This window comes from Liolophura sinensis, chromosome 6 (assembly GCF_032854445.1).
Source record: "Liolophura sinensis isolate JHLJ2023 chromosome 6, CUHK_Ljap_v2, whole genome shotgun sequence".
Taxonomy (NCBI): domain Eukaryota; kingdom Metazoa; phylum Mollusca; class Polyplacophora; order Chitonida; family Chitonidae; genus Liolophura; species Liolophura sinensis.
In genome coordinates this window covers 18,217,570-18,241,400 of record NC_088300.1, presented here as the reverse complement: position 1 = coordinate 18,241,400, position 23,831 = coordinate 18,217,570, and the positions used below count along the sequence as shown (strand labels likewise).

The window sequence follows — 23,831 nt, the reverse complement described above, 5'->3', positions numbered from 1 at the left end:
CCCCTCAGGGGTTATACTCACCATAACACTGCTGGTATTCCTTCATACATTTCAAACAAAGGCATTTGTTGGGGCCTTTGTTGTGTTCACCTGAACTCTTGTTGGTTTAGACAATATTTGAATGTATCACATGACTTGAATATTATACAGTTTTAAAAACTGCTCGATCAGACGAGCTACCAGCATTCTGTGAATGCCTTGTTGTATACTTACACTACATGTGCCCGTTCCTTTTGTGTAACCTCCGATTCAGGTGGAAAACCAGCCAGATCCATACATAAGATTTGCTTATGTAATGATCCTTGATTTTGATTGGCTGGAGGTCAGGTTTTTATACGCCTTCGTCAGTAGGCGCAGCGTATTATGTTATAGCAATTTTGTCCGTCTGTATTCGTATCTGGGCCATAACTCCAACAGTTTTCAACATAGTTTTAATTTTTGGTGGATACATGGATACACAGATGACAATGTGTAACAACTCACATTTGTCCATTTTTGCAGTTGTCATGGTAGCCATTTTTCTTATATATACTATATAAATGGATATGATTTCGTATCCGGGCCATAACTCCAACTGTTTTCTGGGTACAGTTTTAATTTTTGGTGGATACATAAATACACAGATGACGATGTGTCACGACTGGACATTTGTCCAACTCTGCGATTGTCATGGTTATCAGATGGCCACTTCCCTATGTACACTATATAATAGATAAGATTTCGTGTCCAAGACTTAACTCCAACAGTTTTCCTAATAAGGTTTTAATTTTTGGTGGATACATAAATACACAGATGACGATGTGTCACGACTGGACATTTGTCCAGCTCTGCGATTGTCATGGTTATCAGATGGCCACTTCCCTATGTACACTATATAAATAGATAAGATTTCGTGTCCAAGACTTAACTCCAACAGTTTTCCTAGTAAGGTTTTAATTTTTGGTGGATACATAGATACACGGATGACGATGTGTCGCGACTCAGATTTGTCAATTTTCGCTTGTCATGGTTAACAGATCGCTAGTTTCTCTATATCAAGTGGGCATAAAAAACTGGGCCGTACTTTGATGCTGTAGTTATCCATTATCCTTTGTTCAAACCCTTTCAAACTTTAGGCATTCAAATGGCATGATTTTTTTAATATAATGACCAGTTTTCAAGGTCATGGCTTGAGTAGTCTGAACACAGGGTTAAAATGAAAACATAGCCTCAAAAATGCAAGTTCCGTTGCCATCAACTGGCGGGTGTCATGAGTAGAGCGCATGCTGCACCTGTGTGACACCTGTCAGTCAAGTGTCATCTGGAAAAATTGTCTGGCTTTAGTGTCAGAGAAACCCTTCTGCCAGATAGGCACAAGTTTTGCTGAATCAAGATGGTTTTCTCTTCGGCGCACAAGGAATTGATCACCTTTTCAAGTAAAACAAGGTAGAACATCATTTTGAAATGTCCGGAACATGTGTTTTTGACTCTATTTTGATTTTGGTCACATGAACAGAAATCTTAAAGGACGAAATTGAAAGTTGGCCTGTATACTTAGGGCATAATGGCTTTTGAGTGTGTAAATTTTTAGAAGCTGCCATAAGAGGGTTTCAGAGATATTGTCAAAGTACGGCCCATTTTTTTATGCTCACCCGATATATACTATATAGATAGATATGAGTTCGTGTCCGGGCTAAAAGTGCAACTGTTTTCCACGCAGTGTCCCATTTTTGGTGGATGCATACATAAACAGATGATGATGTGTCGTGACTCACATTTGTTCTTTTCTGCAGTTTTCATGGTTACCAGATTGCCATTTTCACTATGTATACTATATAAATAGATGTGGTTTCATGTTCGGGCTAAAGCTCCACACTCCATATGTTTTCCACATAGTTTTAGTTTTTGGTGGATACATACATGTAATTAAGCATAATCATGGATAATTGTAATTTGCTCATAATTTGAAAACCAATATTTACATTATGGAAATTAACATGTTACATTATGTATGTGGGACGTTGGACTGAAAAAACAGCCTGATAAGTAAATAAAGTTTTCCCTGATTCTCATGGGTGGTTGGTTTTTGTGCAGTAGCTGTTAAAATTTTGTGTGCCCTCAGATATAGTTTGAAAAACAGCAGGATCCATGCATGTTTTAAGCATTTAATGATTTCCTATATTTTGACTACTTCAACCAATTCACATGTTTTCAAGTTGTTTATTCAAACATATTCTGAAGGCATTATTCTGTGTTGACTGATAAAGTCATACTTTTTGTGAAACCCTAAAGTTGGACAATCCAACCAATGTTATCGTGTGTCCAAAATCAAATTAAAAATGTTCATTAATTGCACTGAAAGTGGCTATTTTATATGTGAAAAAGTTGAGGAATTAGCTTCCTGTGAAATAACTCCTTCAAATATTGCATGATTTTAAACAGATTTAGTGGTTCAGATTCATTTTGTATCCTCTCGGTTAAAAAACTAGCCCAATCCATTCGGTTTTACTTTGTGATACTTTAAGTCAAGTGGGATACTCAGAATCTTTGACTGTAACTCTTGTTTCAGTCGATGAAGAATCCTGTTCCTGGACATCATTTATCTTCTAAATGGAAGGATTTTTTGCGAAATGAATGCAAATGCCTAATGTTTTCATGCATGCATGTAGCATAATTCCCATGCTGATAGTTTTGTAATGAAAATGATATATGTAAAGGTAAATTGTATTTGTTACAGATGCTAGCAGTGTGACAAGTGAAAAGTCCAAGCTGCCTTGTACGTACTGTGGAAAGTTAGGTGGCTCCAAGTGCAAGAATTGTAAGAGTCCATACTGCAGTCGTCCATGTCAAGAGAAAGACTGGCCGTCTCACAAGTCACAGTGTAATAAGATTCGGTGAGGCAAATGAGTGATAAGTCACAGTGTAACAAAATTCAGCCAGACTGCTGTATGACAAGACACAGAGTAACAAGATTTGGTTAGGCTCCTGGATGACAAGTCATAGTGTAATAAGATGGGTAAGGCTACTGTTAAACAAGTCACAGGGTAATAAGATTAGGTGAGGCTGCTGTGTGGCAAGTCACAGTGTAATAAAATTAGGTGAGGCTGCTGGGTGGCAAGTCACAGTGTAATAAGATTAGGTGAGGCTGCTGGGTGACAAGTCACAGTGTAATAAAATTAGGTGAGGCTGTTGGGTGGCAAGTCACAGTGTAATAAGATTAGGTGAGGCTGCTGGGTGACAAGTCGTAGTGTAATACGATTCAGTTAGGCTAGTGGGTGACAAGTGACAAGCGATCCATTAAGGAAAGGGAAGGAAAAGTCACTGTGTGAACAGATCCAGTAGGTGTAGTGGGTAACAATTATAAAGGTTATTTAGTATCTATAGGTACTATCTATTTAGTGTAGGTTTTGGAAGGCATGATTGACAGACCCATTGCAGAAAGTTCACCCGTTTGACATCGGTCAGATTTGAACTTCAACACGATGCATACTTAACCGTCAACAAAGTTCAAATTGTGATATTTTTTTCTGAAAATAATACTGTAACAATCAAAACTTCAACGTTTGGTTCAGTCTAAATCTATCGAATGTTCACATTCATCAAAAAGCTTGCTGTCGTGGAAGCATAAAGATTTAAGAAAGTGACCCACACAAGTTCAGGAAGTTTTATGTTGGGAAATGAAAACAAGAACCTGACAAGACTAAGAACCAGCCTGAAACATTCTGAACTTGCATGTAGCTTAGGTAGTAGTATTTTCGGACACATGAATCCAGTGTTAATTGTGTTCACAAAAACTTTGGTGCTCCGTATTTGATAGTGTGCCTATCTTTAGTTGTTTCTTTACAATCATGTTTTATGTCTACTCTTCTATCCTTTTTATCCAGTGAAAACAAGGAAGATGAGGAGGAATTTGCTAAAAGATTTGAGTTTTCCATTGATGATAATCTGGTCATTGTAAGTATTCCCGCTGCTTTTCTATTTCATATTTACCTCACTGTTTTGTTGGCCCAAGGGTATTGTCATAGCCATATGCATGTGTCTGTCCGAAGTATCCTGGGAACAGATTAGTGTATGTTCATAAAAACTGATGGTTTGCTCAGGCATGGGGTATAGATTTGAGTCCTGCAATAACTGCCCTAAGTACACTGCTCCTTGGAAATAATGCACTCATCCAGACCCAAAAGATTCATGTCGTGTCATAATCGAATCCTGACAAGGGAAATAACATGTAATGGCTGGAATAAGCAGAATTCTGGACATGGCTAATGACATTTGTATGGTATGATACAAAATGTACACAAGGATATCAGGTACTTGTGTTGCTGGAGTGACTCGGTTTAATAAATTCTCACATGTCTCGCAATAAAGTGTTGATATACTGGAACGTTATCGTGTTTAAAGTGATTTACCATCGCTTTATCCACAAATCGAGAGTCTGTTATCTTCAAGAAAGGCGAACTTTAGAAATACATGACAAGGGTATGTCAAGAATTCTTTACTATGGAATAATGAGTTTGAAGAGAACAAACCTTAATCCACTTTGACAAAGTGTAAGAAAACAAAGAGTGCAGCGACACTTTGTTACATCGCTGGACTGATGATAACAAATCTTTCACTCAAAATAAACACAAATGGGGATTCTTGCCAAGTCATCGTTGGTCGAGCATAGGTCACTCCACAATGCATTTATTTCCATTTTTATTTAGATAACAACTGAACAGATTGGTAATGTTTTTCAACCACTCAGACAGGCAAGCCTCATGGTGATTTGAAGAAGCATAACCTGTGAGGAGATTTGTAGTTTTTTTTTTGTGCGCTGACGAACTCTCCCCCATTCAGAGTTTTCGTAAATGTACTGTAAACTAATTGCGCCAACCGGACAGTGCCACATACCAGGAGAATTCATAATTATGCGCAGAATGTTGCGCGACCAAGTTACCCAAACACGTGTTCAGCTGTTGAATTTCATCATTGAAGCTTTACGTTGTAGAAAATAAAAGTAAACAACTTGGAATTCATGGCAGCATCATGTGGAGGGTTTAATAGCACCCAATAAGCGTGAAGGGAAGCAATTCAGCTGAAATCACGTTTGTTCTTAGGCTCCCGCTCTAGCATGTCTCACTGTTTACCCAGGTGCGGTAGGATTACGATTCTCAGCACAGTCAAAAGTGATGCCTAAAGCAGGCAGCGAAATTTGGCGCGAACGAAACCGTCGGTCGCGCAACGGTTACGTGCGGTTCAATTTGGCTAACCGGAAAATCGGTTAGGCCAACTGTCCAACGAGAACGTCCTTAGAGTCAGTGTGCATTAGGTAACTACAGATAAACTGGACTGAACAGCTTTCATAATCACAACGCGGCCAGTATGGCAACGCGTCTAAAAATAGAAACATCGATTTCAGCCACAGCCAGCTGCCTGTGCTGGTCACATGGAAATGTAATCATTCATATATGCTTTACAGGCTTTGAGATAATACTCAAATTATTTATTTTGACTTATCTTTTCACGATCACGCAAGTAAATAAAACAAGGTTACCTTTTCATGTACATGTAGTTTAACTGCTACTCGAGCCCAAATTAGTCGAGTCTACCGTACAGATTGATGGACCCCTTACGGGACCTCACCGGCCGCGTTCTGATTTAGAGCACAGGCCTGTGACGCCTGTGGTAAGACTCACTGTGGTAAGACTCACACCACGTGCGTTGGAAAATGCGTTAATTATCAGTAATCAGGGATACCAAACTCGCTCCCCAATACCGTAATGACACTTACTGGAAGTACTTAATGTTGGACTGGGCATATTGCAAACATATAAGCCTGTATAACGGAATTTCACGTAAAAATGTGCCACAGGAGTCAAGTACCAACCAGGCAACACACAACGTTGAAACACCGTGTGAGTGTAAAATTTCTCTTTCTTTTGTTCACCAACCTTACGGTATGAGCTGCTAGATATAGAAAAGAAAAACAAACATAACATTGAGCTGAATACTTTTATTAATGATCCACAATGATGCCTGAAACATAAACCACGTAAACAATTAGCGTAACCGATCGGGTTGATAAACATACTTGGCGTAACCGAATGATCGGTTAGGCGAGGCGGAAAAGACGTAACCGATTTCTGGGTTTCGCCGGCAGGCCAAATTTCGCTGCCTGCTAAAGATATACTTGTGACAACAATTTTGCGCTTTTTCTGTGAGCATTTTGATACTGGTACAGAGGGAAAAATTGGGGGACACCACACCATCATGTTAATTCTGATTTCACCATAAATCGATTCGCGTAAATTTGAGGGAGCAGTGTATTGTGACTTTTACCCAACTTTGATAAAACTTGGAGAGCTGGCTCATATTGTGGAATGTCTGATCTTGTTTGTAAACCAGCCTGATCCATAAATTTTGCATATTTAACATATTTAGTGATTTTCACTTGTGATTGGATTTTGTTCAGTAACTGCACCAAATCGTTTTCCGCTGTTAATTTGCGTGCCGTCAGATCAAGCTGAGAAGGCAGCTCTCTCCGTGTATAAGTTTTGTATATGTGGCATGGGATATAAATCTCCTCAATGAACTTGTTTATCATCGCACCAGTAGGAAGCCTTTTGAAAATGAATGCCACTTGATGATATTTTTCTGACCATTGGCCTTCTTCCACGTCAGAGGAATTATTTTATATTTCCTGGCATTAACTTTCAGATCATAGAGCTTACAGCCTGTCTGTTCTCTCTGTGGAAAATAGTGCTATGTTTTGATTTATGATGACTTGTTATTTTTCTAACTTCAGGCATGTCAAAATGCTCTAGACTTGGACGAGAATGTATCTTCTCCAGAAGTACAAGAAGGGTCTCAAGCAAAAGTACAAACAGTGACCAAGGTACCATCTTGTCAGCTTACTTTGAACCAGACCGTTAAGGTAAGTTGCCAAATTTTCAGGTGCTAATGTTTGTAGTTCACAATAAATTTTTTTTCTACGTGAACCATATTGAAAAATGAAAGTGAAAATAACAGGCTCTAGAAAACCTTAAAAAATTTTGCTGGGTCCTAAAAGTACTTGAAAAGTAAAGAATTACTTGACAGGGGCAATTCTCAAGTATTGTATTTTCACATATCAAGTTGTGCTGTTGCAATATTTAAGGCATAGCACAGCTTTTAATATTCTAGTTGGAAATCTCTCCTTCATTAGTTAAATTCAGAAGAAACTTTTCGGTATTACTGTATGTCACCTAAAGCTTGGTATGTTAAAATGCATTTGCAATAACACATGAAGGCCTTGTAATGGTACTTTTGACGTCAACACTTCAGTCTATCTGATACGAAAATTTGTCAAACTTATAAGTTGGATGAATCTGTCAGAATCCAGCAAGATTTGTCACTTGTAAAATGCTAAAGTTGAGGTGAAATATATAGATTCCCAGGGTGGTATTTACCAGCCTGGACTGCACAGTTGGTAGAGCGTCCGCTTTGGGAAGCGGTAGATCCAGTGTCACTCCTGCGTTGAGCCACACCTAAGACGTTAAAGGAGGAAGTTGTAGCTTCCTCACTTGGTGTTCAGCTTGCAGGAGATAGTGCAGCGACCGGTATAAGTATAATGGATGGGCAAGGTGGCTTACTTGGCTTCAGTAAGTCATCACAGTGAAGCAGCACTAGATAACAGAGCGGTGGAAATCCGTCATGCAACAAGGAGGCACATTACATGCACTCTAAGGATTCCTTTCTCGTTTTATGGCAGAAAAGTTGTTAAGTACTACGTTGAACCCCAAACACTCTCTCACTCACTCCAAGAGGTATCTAAGTTTCAACCTCAGGAGAAGTTTGTGTTTGATGTGTAAGTCTTGCTGCCTAGATGTTTATGTTTGAGAAACTAAAAGAGCTGTTTAGGCCTTGAAAACTTGTTGAATATTCAGGCAATTAGCTCAATATTAAACTTGGAATTTTTGGTAGGGAAAAATATTAAAACTGTATTGAGGGGCTAACTCTTGTACTGTTGCTGCCTTGCCTGTCACATTTGTTTTTTGATCTACAGGGTGTGATCTGCTGGGTGGACAGTCCCTGTAGTTTGTGGATGCATCAGGCTAATGAAGAGATCATTCATGGCTTTTGGGACCTCATTGCTAAACTAAAGGAGGTTTGGATATACATTACTAGTTTGTGTTATGTACATGGGTCCAATTCCTCACCTTGATTCGTTCTGCAGAATTGCAGATCCTGTAGTCTGGCAAGAACCAAGGTTCACAATAGACAAATATTTCTGCATGGTTTTAAAAAAATGAAAGAGCAGTTTTTGGTCGACATGGTATGTTATCTATACGAAATTTCCATGGTATTACACGTTAAACTAGAGTGTGTGCAACCAAGTATGTTATCTATACGAAATTTCCATGGCATTACAAGTTAAACCAGAGTGTGTGCAACCAAGTATGTTATCTATACGAAATTTCCATGGCATTACAAGTTAAACTAGAGTGTGTGCAACCAAGTATGTTATCTATACAAAATTTCCATGGCATTACAAGTTAAACTAGAGTGTGTGCAACCAGGTATGTTATCTATACGAAATTTCCATGGCATTACAAGTTAAACTAGAGTGTGTGCAACCAAGTATGTTATCTATACGAAATTTCCATGGCATTACAAGTTAAACCAGAGTGTGTGCAACCAAGTATGTTATCTATACGAAATTTCCATGGTATTACAAGTTAAACCAGAGTTTGTGCAACCCAGTATAGCACCCAGCAAAACAAACCAGACCTAATCTACATTAAGGCGTAGTAAGTCAGTTTCGCTCTTGTTTTTTCATTTCACTAGGACATTTTGAGAAGATCTTTTTGCTTTAAAAAAATAACGAAACAAACACTTTCAGGTCAAAATTAGCATGCAGGTTGTGAACTAGATTACCCCCAAGTCATTGTGACCATAATCCACATTTCATAGATAACGCAGTACAAGTGTTTTCTCCAGCCATCATTCCCATCGTACCCAAGCTTAACTTACTGTAATACACAGGCCCATGCTGGCCTCCATGTTCAACAAGGAACGGTTTATTCCATCATTGATTCACTGGGTACATATTAAGTACTGCAATTTACTGAATACTTGACTGAGTGTATTGTGTATTAGAATCACTGTTACACAAAATGTTAGAATTTGTATCTCAAAAAGTACATTATTTATTGAGCTCTGGGTTTGCTCACATGTAGAGCAGAGTAGCACAAGGGGGATCTTCTATCGTTGATTCAGTGTGTACATATTAAGAGCTGTAAATTACTGAATACCTGACTGAGTGTATTGTGTATTAGAATCACTGTTAAACATAATGTTAGGGCTTGTGTCTTGAAAAGTATTGTATATATTGACCTGAAGTTTTACATGCATATAAAGAACAGTGACAAAAGGGAATGTTCAATTGCTGATGCTCTGTGAGCATATTAATTACCGTAAATTACCAAATTCATGATTTTAGTTCTTTATGTAATGACCTGAAGGTTTGCATTCATGTGTCTCATACAGGCAGCTGTTTGGTGGCCTTGCTACCAATTCTTCTTGTTCTAAGTTTTATGTTATTGTAAGTTGCATCTATGATGGGTTTTGTATCACACAGCAAAATATAATGGTTGTTTTTAGACCAATGACTTAAGCATCTTCAGTTCAGATCACAACTATCCTTGACCATACCTGACACAGTGCTCCAGATAAATATATTTTTGTGGCAGTACATTGCTCCTTCAAATTTTAGCAAAGGAATACTGGCTTATATCTTAATTGCAGTGCCTAATCAGAGAAGACCATTCAGTGTAGTCTTTGTTATCAGCATTGTCCACATGACTTTGATACTCATTATTTCTAAAATTGAGGTGCCTGCAACAGCCATCATCAGTGATGTCAATAGGTATTCTGTGGAGTGATATGTGGCCATTTTGAGTGGGTCCTGGTAATATTTAATGGGTACTGAATAAAGTATTTTTTTTTTCTTCTTCTTTGGACAAATTTTTAGTGTTACATGTTAATAAACATTTGAATATGTGACATTTAAAACTATGAAGACACAGTCTTCTCCACCTTAGAGACGCTCTTACAGTAAGAAAACAGTATCTAGAAAAAGACGTTAATGTTCTGTTTGCAACTGTAAAGTAATGCATCAAATTGTGAAAGAAAATTTATAATTTACTGGTCACTTCATTTATTGTACAGAAAAGGACTTTTTTCTGTTCGGCAAAAAATAAAAACTTAAGTCACATGGAACATGTTATTAGATGCCTGTTAACACATTTATGGGTTCAAATTACTATTATGCACTTTTCAATTCGCATTATTTCGAGAAAACATTCTTGTATTTATAAAGTTTATGAACAATACACAGGGAGCTTAGGGATGGTTTGTATGCAAGTTATCACATTTAGCAATGTTCAACAACAACATGCTGTTGGTGAAGGTTTACAAAGATCTGGAATTTCCATACAGGTTTGTTGTTTTCATTTGTCTTTGGTTGTTGGTTGCTGCTTTTGGGTACCCAAACTCTGTGGCAAATCTCCTCAGAGATCTCGTAAGTTTGGCGTCCTTTCACTTGACAATGTGTGTGACTCGTACCATGCCAGTCATTTATCATCAGGGCAAGTTTCCAGACAATGTACAAGTCAAACATGCAAAGTTATCTCCCATACTCAACTCGCGAGTGATGCTGCCTATCAACATGAATAACATGTCCGTACGCTTTTAGAAACTCCTGCATATCTTAATTTTCCTAGGCATATTTATTATTAGTATTTTTTCACTTATATGCGTATTATTCATTTTTGGTAGCGTAAATTACGCTGATATGTTCTTTATCTGGAGCACTGCTGACAGGATGGGGCAATTAACAAGAAACTCTAGTTTTCAGCAGCCACACTGTATGAACCTGTCTGCTGATGGACAAATGAAAGACTGTTGAATGCACAGGAAGAATTATAAACATGACATGGTATAAAAATAAATCGATTGTTTTCATTTATATATTCTTATTGGGTCATGAGTTTGTGAGAGAGAGAGAGGGATTATATTCTGAATATGAATTGAAGAAGCAATTTGAAATAATAAATATTGTTCTGTTTTTTTGGTTTTTTTTCTTTATACCAGTTGTATTCTAAGGGTGGGAAACCAGTTTATAAACAGCTGAGGAAGGGAGATTATGTGGCAGCTCTGTCTAAAGAGTATGACACCTGGAATCGTGCCCAGGTCTTGTCAACTGAAGGAATGGAGAAAATCACAGTGCACTTCATTGACTATGGAAACAGTGATACAGTCTCCAAGGATTGCCTGAAAGAGATTGACCCATCCTTTCTCCAGCTTCCAGCCCAGGTGAGCAGAATTTAAACTTATGGTGTGGCTGTACTATCCAGTCCTATTTCCTTGCCCCAACCCCCTCTGATAACCCACACGCAGAAGTCAAGGCAATATGAAGAAGTAGGGATTTATGAAGCGATGAAATGTTCTTGTCCTCTTCTTGCTCCCCCGGTAGTAGATCCATCCATCCATCTAGTTTCCAGTTCAGAATTTGCTGTGGTTGTTGGAAAGCCATTTATTTTTCATGAACTCCTAATATGGATCTCTGTAGCTGTGTGTTAAAACAGTTAGAGGTGCATTCCTGCTGATGTAGCTAATAACATTTCTACTAAGTTCAAAATATGTGGAGCAGTTATTGTGATAACAAATTTATATTTATTTTGTTTTTTTTAATTTATTGCACTGGTTTTTTTGCTGCTGGTAGGCAATCCACTGTGCCCTGGCGGGATTTGAGGACACAGTGACGTGGCCTATGGAGAGTGTGAATGTCACCCAAGATGTTCTCAGCAGTGCCGATGTGTTTGACATAGAACCGTTGGAGTGTAAGCAGGGCGTGTATGTCATCTCCCTGAAGAAACATTCTGGTAAGTGAAGCACGGTCTCCAGTAACTGACCAGCAGGAAAGTGTCCAATAAATGATTTCATGATACGATATGAATTGTAAATTGTTTGTTACTAGTGATAAAATTGTGATTTAAATGTCTTACACATTGAAAGATTTTAACCTGGAAACATCATCAAGAAATTAAGAATGCAGAGTATAAAATTACCCATTACAATATCACGAAATATTCCACAATTTAATTGATTTTCTGTGTGAACAGTTGTACAGAAGGGTGAGGAGCTGGTTAAAAATTATGTGGCCTACCAAGTATGATGTAATTGCAGAGGGTTTTTCACCAAGAGATCTTACCACGGCCAAGTGATGACTTGGTGAAAAATTTCATTAAATTTTGCCCATTTTGCAAATTCTAGGATTTTCAACTTGAAGAAATAAGAATATGAAGCCTTTTCAACAGGAATGTTGAGGTTTCCCTGTTCACTTGGACCTATACCTGATGCAAAGTGTTCAGTCCAACAACTGGACTTCGGTCAGCAGTTGAGCATTCTGACAAATTGTTTATGTACATGTAAATGTTGTTGTCTGTTTTCTCTGTCAGATGGTGTGTCAGTTAATGCCCTCCTGAAGAAAGCTCTCTCTGCCCAGGTGTCCTCCTCCAGATTAGAAACTGTTAGCACAGCACCACTAGTGTAAGTCACAGACTTGGCCCTGTCTAAGATTGTAATAGTTTAATAGGGGATTCTGGTCTTCATCTAAATCTTAGAGACTGTCAGTTTGCCAGAAAACTCGTGTTTTGCACTGGCCAAGGTTTGGCTACAACCATTTATATTAAACAGGGTGCACACACTCCTTGAAACTTCTTGCAAGTGCTTGAAAAATACAATTTCATTTTCAAGTACTTGAAAGACCTTAAAAAAAGACAAATACTCTTGGAAACTCCTTGAAAATCTTAGTTTGTCCTGAACTTTAATATTGTCTGATGACCGCCGGGTCTGTATATCAGGAGCTCGCTGATAATTCTCCCATAATCAGGGCTTCTGCTGGCACTCGCCATTGTCGCAACTTAGAACAATTTTTTGAAATGGCGATAAAATATGAAAAAATGCGAATGTGTTTGGCGACAAATTTATTTACTTAAGGAAAAATACAAACATTATACGAAAACTACCATGAGAGTTTTCAGGGGTTTTTAGCAGATTTTCGCAATTTTTCATTTGAAAATAATCCACTTACTTTCATTACAAACAGCCTCATCTGGGCGAAACAACAACAACACAGTTGTATGGTGATTACTTGACAGAAATCTACAAAGGGGGTTCAACATTGTTGCAAGTTGACTTACATTAAATAACGCTTGAAATCATTTTTGTTAAAGAACGAATGAGAATCATGGCATTTTGGGGGATGCCCAAGATTATCAAGGGAAATGAATCAAGGTAGATTTACATCTGTAAATGAAGTTACCTCCCATGAAAAATTTAAACTTTTCCACTTAATAAACTATTTTTTTTGGATCCGAAGAATATTAAATGTTTCAGAATATGTGCTGTTACATAAATGTGTACGCCGTCTGGTTTTCTCCTGTCAGACCGTGTTACGCCAATGTATTGATCATAATGTTGTATTTAAATCAGCTGAATTTACGAATTAATTTCGTAACAAATTCTTCTGATAGAGGAAATTACATTTTAAAAGGATCCTACAGATAGGCTGAAAAAAGGATTGATTTTTTTTGCCAATAACAAAAACATGCTGCCTAGTATTGGTCCATTTTTTTGAGGGCAATTGTTCTAAGTGTAACGTTTGATAAACTCCAGATATAGCTGGAAGAGACCAAACTGATTCTAGCAGCTACACCAAGGCAGATAAAAACAAATTACAGAGGGAGACCTACAAGAGTCGTGGCCGCTAAGGAAGTATGGCTAAAGAAAAATAGTATTTACTACAAAATCTGATGAGTGGCTAAAGTGACTGGCTAAAATAAATATTTACCCAGAGGAAGCATAATGATGTATGGCGTTCATATTTTTTTTACTGAGCCAAGGCAGGGTCAAAGAATGTGTCGCATAACAGAGGTGAAGGGCAGATATTTCCTGCAAGAGCAAGCGTACTATTCAGTATACATGCATGCAAATCAAAGCATCTGTAATTCAGGCTTAAAATATAGTCTATAATTTGCACCTAGGTGTGTTTAAACTAGTCTTGAAAATGACAAAAAAAAACTCCTTGAAAACTCATTGAATTTCATTTTCATATACCTGTACAAACCCTGTTAAATGATCAATGTGGCTTCACCCAATTATAGACATTTTACCCCCATTTGGGGATTACAATCAGGCATTTCACGTGTGGCAATAGGAATACATGTATGAATACTGTATTTGAACTATAATTTCGTCCATGAGTAAGTTACTCGTTCTGAGTGCTCTTAAAAAGGTTTTTTGGGGGTCTGGAAGAGTCCTGTGAAGGCATGTGTGAGGTGGTGAAAATTGTCACAGATTTACCAAAGTAGTTCTAGTTTTAGAGTGTCCTGCCATGGTGTGTTTTAGCAGGATTTCTCCTATTTGGACATTGTGAAGCACAATACTTAGTTCATAAAGTACTGGCCAAATTATTTTTTTTTTTTTTTAACAATAAAATTTGAGTGTTGTTTATTCACACTTTAGCTGCATGATACAAAATTTTTTTCCTGATGTTCACTAGAAAGAAGAAATTTTTGGGAACATTGTATCAGTAATCTTTTACTCACGGATAAAAAGAGTTATTCCGGTATTCAGTGTCGTGCTTAGATTTGGATAAGCTTCCTGTGATGTCAAAGTTCCTAACCTCTGATAGTATAGTCCATAAAGCTCACCTTAGAAGTTAAATGTTTGACCGCCTTTAACTCATTTCACAAAAATCTAAAAATATAAATGGAAGTATATTTATGCATAGTTTTATGTAGTCTATTTAGTGATGGCTACTTTGATTGTTAGAGGTCTTTAATGTTTTGCAGCCCATATTCACAGATCTGTTGGACCTACCGTTAATACCACTTGTCAGCAAAGGCTGAGTACTGCTGGGTATATCAGTGCATCGTTACATCAGTTGACCGTCATTTGTGTGGCTAATACCTTATAATCCTGCGACCACTGCACAACAGACCCCTTTTAAAGTTTTTTTGTAAAAGTAGTTTGAAAAAATATAAGGTTCATCACCACATGTGTGACCACAAAAGTGCACTTATACAGCCAGTTTTATGAAAACTACACTATACACCAGGTAGCAAGCAGCTCGAGTCTTGTGCTATTGTTGCACTAAATCTAACCAAAGGAAGACATTTAACAGAAGTTTTATATCATTCAAGATGAAAAGCAATGGCACAGCCTGATTATTTTCTTAACTTGTTACAGAAGAGTACATGCATGTACATGTAGGGTGCAATTTTTACAGTTACACTCAGAATTCTTCAGCTGGAAATTCTTCAGATATGTCTGCAGTGTCGGATTCAGTAAGAAAATCTTTCTACCATATGTCATACTCTGTCCACCACAGACCGTTCAATACTGTCATAGCGGCTAAGCCCTGAAGGGTTTTGTTTAAGGCAGGTGAATTTTGTTGTGGCTTGTATTTGTCTGAGTTTGCAGATGGTCATGTATTTCCCTTGGGCTCTGTCTAACCCCCCCCCCCCCCTTCCCGCCATAATTCATGTTGCTGGCATATAGGTGAAATATTTTGATTATGGCATTACTGACCTTTTTCAAATAAATAAATAAATAAAAGCATTTGCTTGTTGACAGCCCCATCCCTTTGGCTGACCAGCTTCCTCTGGCCAGCGACACAGTCAGGCTTGGTGACCATATCTGGGTGAACATCGTCCTTGTCACCAGTCCAAAGTCATTCAAGGTTCAGCTGTGTGACAAGCAGAGAATTGCTACCTTTCAGAAATTCTGTGAAGACCTGAACCAGTTCTATTGCTCTGCAGCTGCTATGCCCCACCCGTAAGTCTATGTTCAACTTACTGCTGCCTTAGGCACGACTCTAGTTTCTAGGGTCTGGTTTTAAAAGTGTCAATGAAATTTAATATTGCAATTCTTCATTTTATTACCTTTTTTGTTAAATCTCTTTTGCTTTGTTTGGTAATGCCCTTTTAATGAATTTTTTGATCTCTAATAACTTCAGAATCGTTTGAGGAAACTGTAGGGGTATGTCGAATTGGTACTACAGGTAATTTATAGTCAGAGTGATTCAGGACATGTGGGCATAGTTCCACAAACATTGTATAAATTAGTTAAAGTTTCCCTTGTTTGTTCACAGGTGCTCTGTGGGAGAAATGGTCGTTGCCAAGTTCTCTGAAGATGGCACATGGTACAGGGCTAAAGTTCTGGAGATCTGTCAAGAGTCTGTCAGAGTGATGTATTTAGACTTTGGCAATGAGGAGAAGGTCTTGATGAAAGACATCAGAAAGGCTGGGGAGAAGTGCCAGAGTTTCCCTGCTCAGGTAGTGGAGAGCGCTTTGGTAGGGGTGGAGCCAGTAAGAAAAGGACAATGGGCAGAAGGGGCCATTGATTTACTGCGAGAACTGAAACCCCTCCAAGCAGTGGTCAAGTCTAAAGTTGCTAAAAAGCTGATCCTTGATATCTATGATGAGAAATCTGGATCGTTGTCGGCATACCTTGTCTCTGAAGGGTTTGCTCAGTTTGGTACTAACACAGTAGCATCTTCCCTTGTGCAGCCAGCAGCGAATGATTTCACACCTGACCAGGTAGTAGCCTCGGAACAGCAGGCTGCCATGGTGCAAAACACACAGCCATCCATCGCACTGTGGTCACCCAAGGGACAATCTTCTTCACCACTACAGAAGTTTGCTCATTCCTCAAACACAGAATTGCCACATGCCAGACTTCAGCCCGGAAAAACAACTCAGGCACTTTGTCAAGTCGTTGAGGAAGATGGAAGTTTTTTTATTCAAAATTTAGCAAAGGAGAATCTGGACAACCTAACCTTGATGACCCAGATACATGAGTTGTACGAAAAACGTCCGGCTGCTCCCTGTACACCAGTACCAGGTGATTGCGTTTGTGCCAAGTTTGCAGGAGCCTGGTGTCGTGCTGTTGTCAAAGACGTTCTTCCTGATGGTCAAGTCAGACTGTACTTTGTGGACTACGGAAACATAAGCTGTTTGCCAGCAAACTGTGTTCAGAGTCTGGATGACAGCTTCAGCAAAATCCCTGCACAGGCTATCAAGTGTGTCTTACAAGAGGGCCGCAGTATTAACTGGTCAGAGAAAGCCAAGTCTCTGTTGAACGCTTATATTTTGGAACAGACATTATCAGTTACTTTAATGGAGGAAGTGGGAGGTGTAAGTTACGTCCATGCAGTATCTGAGAAAGGTAATGTTGGTGAACTCCTGTTGAGGGAAACCTCTAAATGTGCAAGCTCTGCAACATTTTCTGCTGCCCAATTTTCGCAGGCTGCCACTGACCAAGGTGTGAGGCCAGCAGCCTCAACTTTACCAGTCATCAAGCTTCAGCCAGGTCAGCCAACTAATGCCTTCTGTTCAGTTGTTGAAGACGACGGAAGCTTTTATGTTCAAAGTTTGGTTGAAGAAAACAGAAATACTTTACTGACGATAACACAAATTGACTCCATGTATAAATCTCGCCCTTTGATGACTTTCACACCAGTCAGAGGTCAGCTGGTATGTGCCAGCTATGAAGGATCTTGGTGTCGTGCTGTTGTCAAAGACATCCATCCAGATGGTCAGGTCAGACTATATTTTGTGGACTACGGAAACACAAGTTGTTTGCCAGCAAATTGTGTTCAAAGTCTGGATGACAGTTTCAGCAGAATCCCAGCACAGGCTGTTAAGTGTGTCTTAGATGGCTACAACGAGGGAAACTGGTCGAGTGCTAATAGTATTAAATTGAGCGAGAAGTTGGTGGAGAAGACATGCACTGTAGCTGTAGTCCACACTCAAGGTGATACAAACTATGTGAAGGTCATTTCTGATACAGGGGAAGATGTGAACTCGATTGTCATGTTGACAACAAGGGATTCTAATCCTGTAATAACTCTCTCGTCCTTAGGCATGGCAGCTCTTCAGTCAAAGGAGGCAGACTTAGTCCTGATGACCATTCTATCTCCTGGAGAGTTTTACTGCGTGTCACCAATTGCTGAAGGTAAATTATTTGTTACTCCCTTGTAAGCTTATCCTCATGTTTGCATAATATTTATGAGACCTAAAACACCTATCACATAAGAATTCCTCTCCAAAACACACTCAGGTGTTTCTGCTAGGGTTACAATTTGCTAAATCAGTCTTAATTTTTAATTTCAAGAAACTAGGTGGTGTAAAACCTTTAACAGTTATGCATGTAGGGCATGCTAGGTGAGGAAACATGCATTTCAATAATGATGATACAGAATTATAACATAATTACTGGTATTCAAGGTAGGGTTAAAGACTAAGCACTGTGTAAAGCCATTTACTCATTAAAAGCCCATTGGCGGGAGTTCCACTAGTGACAGTGTGTAAATCCTCATTTTGTCCGTTCTTGGGCTGATTTACATGTACTGCAAATATTCAACCTTTCTAACCACAAAAGCACTTTTTTCCAACATTTTGCATAAAATTATTATGCAAATGATGCTAAAAATGATTTCTTGGTGTCATTAAAGATGGAAGCTTCGTGAGACTGCAGATTATTTCTGTGAATTCCTTAGTTATCTCACAATGTTTCAAAATATAGGTTACAGAGGTGGTTGAAAAAGTTGAATCTGCTTTCATATACTGTATGTAAGCAAGATACATGGTTTTTTCCACGTTTACTAGTACTATACAGTAACAGCAACTTGAACTTTGCCTTTTGACACTAGTAAATGAGAAGACAAGTGAAATTAAGTGGCTAGATTTAATGAACTGTGAAGTCAAGTCCCATAAAACATTGATTTAGAAGTGACGGTATGTAGCATGTCACACGAAAGTGTAATATGTTGATTGTCTTTTTATCTCTTGGAATGCTATATTTTGTCATTAGGCTGTGTGAAGATGGGTTACCTGATATTTCAGATGTTTGTGTGTGTTTTCTGATCCAGAACTAACAGTGAAGGTCCACTCTGCCTGTGTGAACCAAACCCCTGACACAAACTATGAGCCAAGCATTAACCACGTCTGTGCAGCTGTGTACGCTCAAGGTAATACTTAACACCTGAGAAATGTTGAGTGAGTGCCTGCTTGGGGTTTAACACTTTTTCAGTCATATGACGACAAAGGAGTCCTTAGAGTGTATATAATGCGGGATATAATCCTTGTTGCAGGAGGGATTTCCAGCACTCTTTTATCTAGTGCTGCTTCACTGAGACGGCTTACCGAATGTAAGTAAGCAGCCCCACCCGCCAATGCTGAATGTCAGGCGAGGAAGTTACAACTTCCTCTTTTCTTTTTTTTCTTTTTTTTTTTTTTAAGTTCTTAGGTGTGACTCGATCCAGGATTGACCCTGGATCTACTGCCCCTGAAGTGGATGCTCTACCAACCCTGAGAGATGGATGTTATATGTAGATAAAGTGATTAAGACTTGCAAACTTTATTATTGTAATTCATAATTTATATTATGTAGACATGCATGAAGTACTTGGACAACAAGTATGTACATCATTACAGTTTTAGAGAAATTGTTAACCACTGAATTTCAGACTTCATAGCATTTTGAGATATCTTTTCATAACTGATTTCATGTTCATTTAAGTAAGCTTTACTTTTGTTTGATTTGCAGATAATCGGTTTTACCGTGTTGCTGTAGTGGATAAGGAGGCTGCCTCAGGCCAGTATGAGGTGTTTTACCTGGATTATGGGGACAGCGCTCTGGTACAACAGAACCAGCTGAGAAGACTGCCCACGGAGCTCACCCAGCCACCGTGTGCCTTCCTCTGTTACATTCCTGGTGAGGATTTGACACCATTAACTACATTATGATTGTACATGTGTGATAGGAGCAAGGTGGGGTATAGTGGTCAAAGTCGCTTGCCTTTCAGTAGCTTTATACACGTTGATTGTAGTTTCCCATGCTCTCAGTGATTGTGGTTCATAGTCATTTAAGACCACTTTCTAGATTTTTGAAAATCTGTTTATTTTTATTTGATTTTGGATGGTATCACTTTCATCATGAAAACCACACATTTTTCCAGTTCAAACATCATGAAACGACTGAAATATTGTTGAAGTGGTGTTAATCCATAATCCATTGTTTATTGCTGTACTGAATGTGTGTTCCAGGTGTGATATGTGGAGCAGATCAGCACTGGTCTGCACAGACAATAGAAATCATCCAGAGCTGCTCCCAGCAGCCCGTCCACGTGGAAGTCCTGACGCAGAAAGATGGCCGCCATGAAGTGCGCCTCTTTCACAAAGGTGTGGATGTGGGACAGATGTTACAACAGTCCTGTCAGCCTACCCCTGTGCCTGCCATCCCTGGAGCAGACCCTCCTACCCAGACAGCTGGTAGGTTATGCTTGTCTATCACTAACAACAAAATACCTACTGAGTATACTACACTTATCAACATTCATGGTGCTAGGAGGGTTGGTGGTTAGAGTATCATGAGTGAGAGGTCAAGGTTCAATTACAAGGTCACACATACTGATTTGTTTATTTGATTTATTTGATTGGTGTTTTACGGCGTACTCAAGAATATTTCACTTATGCGCGGGCGGCCAACATTATAGTAGAAGGAAACCGGGCACAGCCGGGGGAAATCTCACGACCATCCACAGATTGCTGCCAGACCTTCCCACGTACAGCAGGAGAGGAAGCCAACACAAGCTGGACTTCAACTCACAGCGAGTGCATTGGTGAAGGACTCCGGGGTCATTACGCTGGACTAGCGCGATAACCAACTGTGCCATGAAGATTTTGCTTTGTTTTTGTAACTGCCTTTGATGGCAGGTCTGGCGGTGATGGCATGATGAATTAGTAAAATTAGTTAAATACACTCTACTACTGACCTGAAAGCTGTACTGAAAACTCAAGCTGATGAATAGTATGGGAATTCTGAAAATTCAGTGGAGAATTAGCAGGGGGGAGTTTTCTACTGTGCCAAGACCCATTTTCACAAAACTTAATTTAATACTTTTTGCACAGTTTGTTTGTTAAATGACAGCTGACAAAGTGACTTAATAAAAAGAGTATAGAAAAAAGGTGTGGAAAAAAGTGATACCAGACAAATTACATGCTGTATACAAGGGCTTGAATTACTGCTCTTAAATTCAGCCCCTGCCCTCCCTCCCTCTCTTTCCTGTTTCCTATATGAGAGGTACCAATCCTGTTAATCAAGTAGGCTAGGAATTTTTCACGCCAAGAATGAGTCCAACTTGCACTTAGGAAGTAATATTAGAGTGATGCTCTTATTTTTGATTTAGTGTTTGGATTTACTTTGGTCACAAAAGATGTGTATGACAGTAGATTTACATTGACTTGCAGGTGCAGGTGATGATACTGGTGCAACTGAAGCTGAAGTATTAAGAAAACAGAATGAAGATCTGAAGAAAAAGTTGGAGGCCTTAGAAGCAATGATGGCTTTGCAGAACTTACAGAAATCCTAGCCTGAAGTAGGATTGTTTCAGACTTGAGTTGACTAGCAGAGGTGAGGAATTCTCCGTCACTGGTTCCTCCTAGAAAGGTCAGCTAACCTATCAACAGGATTGCAACGACTAAACAGTATTTTGTGTGATTTGCAAATGCTATGTTTGCATAAAACTTTTTTTTTTCTATTATCATGCCATAAATATGAGGACATTATTCTGGCCACTCTAGTTACGACGTAGTTATACTGTGACACATGTTGACAAATGAGTAACGTTGTAGTACATGCTTGTTTACTCTTAATTACCCAACATAATTTGCCAATGATACGACATTAATGGGTTGTTTTTTTTTTGTTATTGTCTCTGAGAGTGTCTTGAGAGTAAGAAAAAAAATGTAAAGAGAAGAACTTGAAATCACATCATGTAAATAACGCAAATTTAACCTTCCATATTGGAAAGGAAGCAAGCCCTAAACAAGTTGATTTAAGTGAATTTAAGTGAACCTAACAGTAGCTTTTTCATGACTTTATGATTCTTTACATTAGAGAATGTGAAATGTGTGCCACTTGAAATATTTTTTGTGTGTAATATTTCACATATTATGCCATGAAGAGGACAGCATATCCGTGACACCTAGTCAAGCATGATAAGACTGGTCTGGTAAGTCACACATGTGGATTTGATGGATACATCAACGATGCCTGGATTCAGAGGAATGAGGTGGGGGTGGGGCAGGGGTGGGGGATATTGTTTTTTCAACATAAGGTGTTATTGACATAATTTCATGCATGGAAAAAGTTTGAAATCGCTTGTGGCTTGATTTCTAAGGAATGTGAAATGAGAAGTAGACTTATGAAAGCATTGTAGTCTTGCCACTCGACACTGATGTGTTTTTCGTGATACGCTGGTATGACATAGGATGAATCCTGGTGAGAACTCACAACCCGTATGACAAACACTTGAAATTGCATAAACTGTTTGAAATCATTCCAGTTGACTCTCAGAATATTGTGAAGTTGAGAACAGTGTTGATCTGCTATTAGATTTTATTCATTTGGCAGAATGTTTGGTTGGTGCATATCTAAATAATAAACATGGTGCTGTAGTACACCATCTTTGGATATATGAAGCCCAGATTTGTGTTGTGCACAGCGCATAGTACACCACCAAATTAGTTCTTACCTGTTGTAAAGAGGATTTGTAGAAGAAAAGTTTATTTTAAACATGCTTCATACAATGTTTTTATCACTGCTGCGCGCAAGGTACATGTAGCATTAAGTTTTAATGTCTTCAGTATTTCATCTCTGCGAGAGACTTCTTCTCACTGAATCTTTAGTCATGCAGGTGCAGGTTTTTTTTTTTGTTAAATTTGAAGTTTTTGAAGTACTTGTTTTAGATAAATGTACTTTTCATGTTGACATAGATGATTGGGGCACATGTGCTTATGGCATAATATGCACTGACCTATTTTGGAGGTGATTTTATGGTCATTTTGAACCTTTGACAACTGTCAGCACATGTTGAGATAAGAACCATCCTCAAATTTTGTCCATGACTGAGTTGCCCATTTTTTAGTTTAGGAATGATAGTTCTTTTGATCTTAGAAAGGTGCGAGGTTTGTTTGGTTGCTGGGATGATTTCTTAAAATAGAAGTTACAGCATCAAAGGTGACACTTTCATGTATTTGTTTTGAGGCAAAATTTTTGGTCGTTTACTATAGTTGTGATTTTTTTTATACAAGAATGCATTACATCAGACTAAAATGCCAATCTGCTGGATTACACCATTGCAGACTTCAATATTAGTCTGTTGCATTCGGAATAATGATCTTCAGAAAGGACAGCACTGAATATGTTGGTGTAATTTAGCTTTTGTGATCTGTTTGGTCAACTTACAAAGTACAAAGAATGCGACAAAGAACACAAAGTGGCTGGTAAGGACTACTGAGCATTTGGTCCCAAAACAATACAAAGTCTATGATACATGTACTTGTCTACTATGCCTTGTATACAACTGAAGTTGTCTTCTTTATATCCTATATATTTTGTTTTTTACTTGTTGATACTGATGAGATTGCCAGTGTTTGCTACAATGTATAATGATCATAAAGTTTTTCTTTTGTTTAGCAAGTTGAAATAAATATTTTATGTTCAAATGTAATAAGTCGTGTATGTTGAACATTTATCTAAAAGAGCAATCTTGTTGCTCATTACCAGTATCACATCATATTCCTACTACTTTATTTTAAAAGCTTGTTATGTACACGCTGAAAAATCAGGAGTAAGGAGTGCTAATTTTCAAAATGAATCCGTTTTATATGTTATAGGTGTTGGATTTCCTGGTGTGAAACATTTTTGTGTCACAGTGTGGAATTGGGGCTAACACTGCTTTGAAAACATTAGATCTA

The 23,831-nt window shown here is 38.5% G+C and overlaps 1 protein-coding gene across 1 annotated transcript in view; it reads left to right on the top strand.

Moving 5' to 3' along the window:
- Window positions 1-23,585, top strand: part of LOC135466964 (tudor domain-containing protein 1-like) — a 29,929-nt gene extending 6,344 nt beyond the window's left edge. Inside the window, exons 6-18 of the mRNA XM_064744718.1 lie at window positions 2,717-2,873; window positions 3,864-3,933; window positions 6,767-6,895; window positions 8,006-8,107; window positions 11,095-11,316; window positions 11,726-11,885; window positions 12,462-12,552; window positions 15,643-15,843; window positions 16,160-18,024; window positions 18,941-19,039; window positions 19,618-19,785; window positions 20,118-20,342; window positions 21,321-23,585. Coding sequence (XP_064600788.1) covers window positions 2,717-2,873; window positions 3,864-3,933; window positions 6,767-6,895; window positions 8,006-8,107; window positions 11,095-11,316; window positions 11,726-11,885; window positions 12,462-12,552; window positions 15,643-15,843; window positions 16,160-18,024; window positions 18,941-19,039; window positions 19,618-19,785; window positions 20,118-20,342; window positions 21,321-21,442 — 3,611 coding nt within the window. The 3' untranslated portion in view covers window positions 21,443-23,585. The remainder of the gene's footprint in view (window positions 1-2,716; window positions 2,874-3,863; window positions 3,934-6,766; window positions 6,896-8,005; window positions 8,108-11,094; window positions 11,317-11,725; window positions 11,886-12,461; window positions 12,553-15,642; window positions 15,844-16,159; window positions 18,025-18,940; window positions 19,040-19,617; window positions 19,786-20,117; window positions 20,343-21,320) is intronic.
- Window positions 23,586-23,831: the final 246 nt, after the last annotated feature.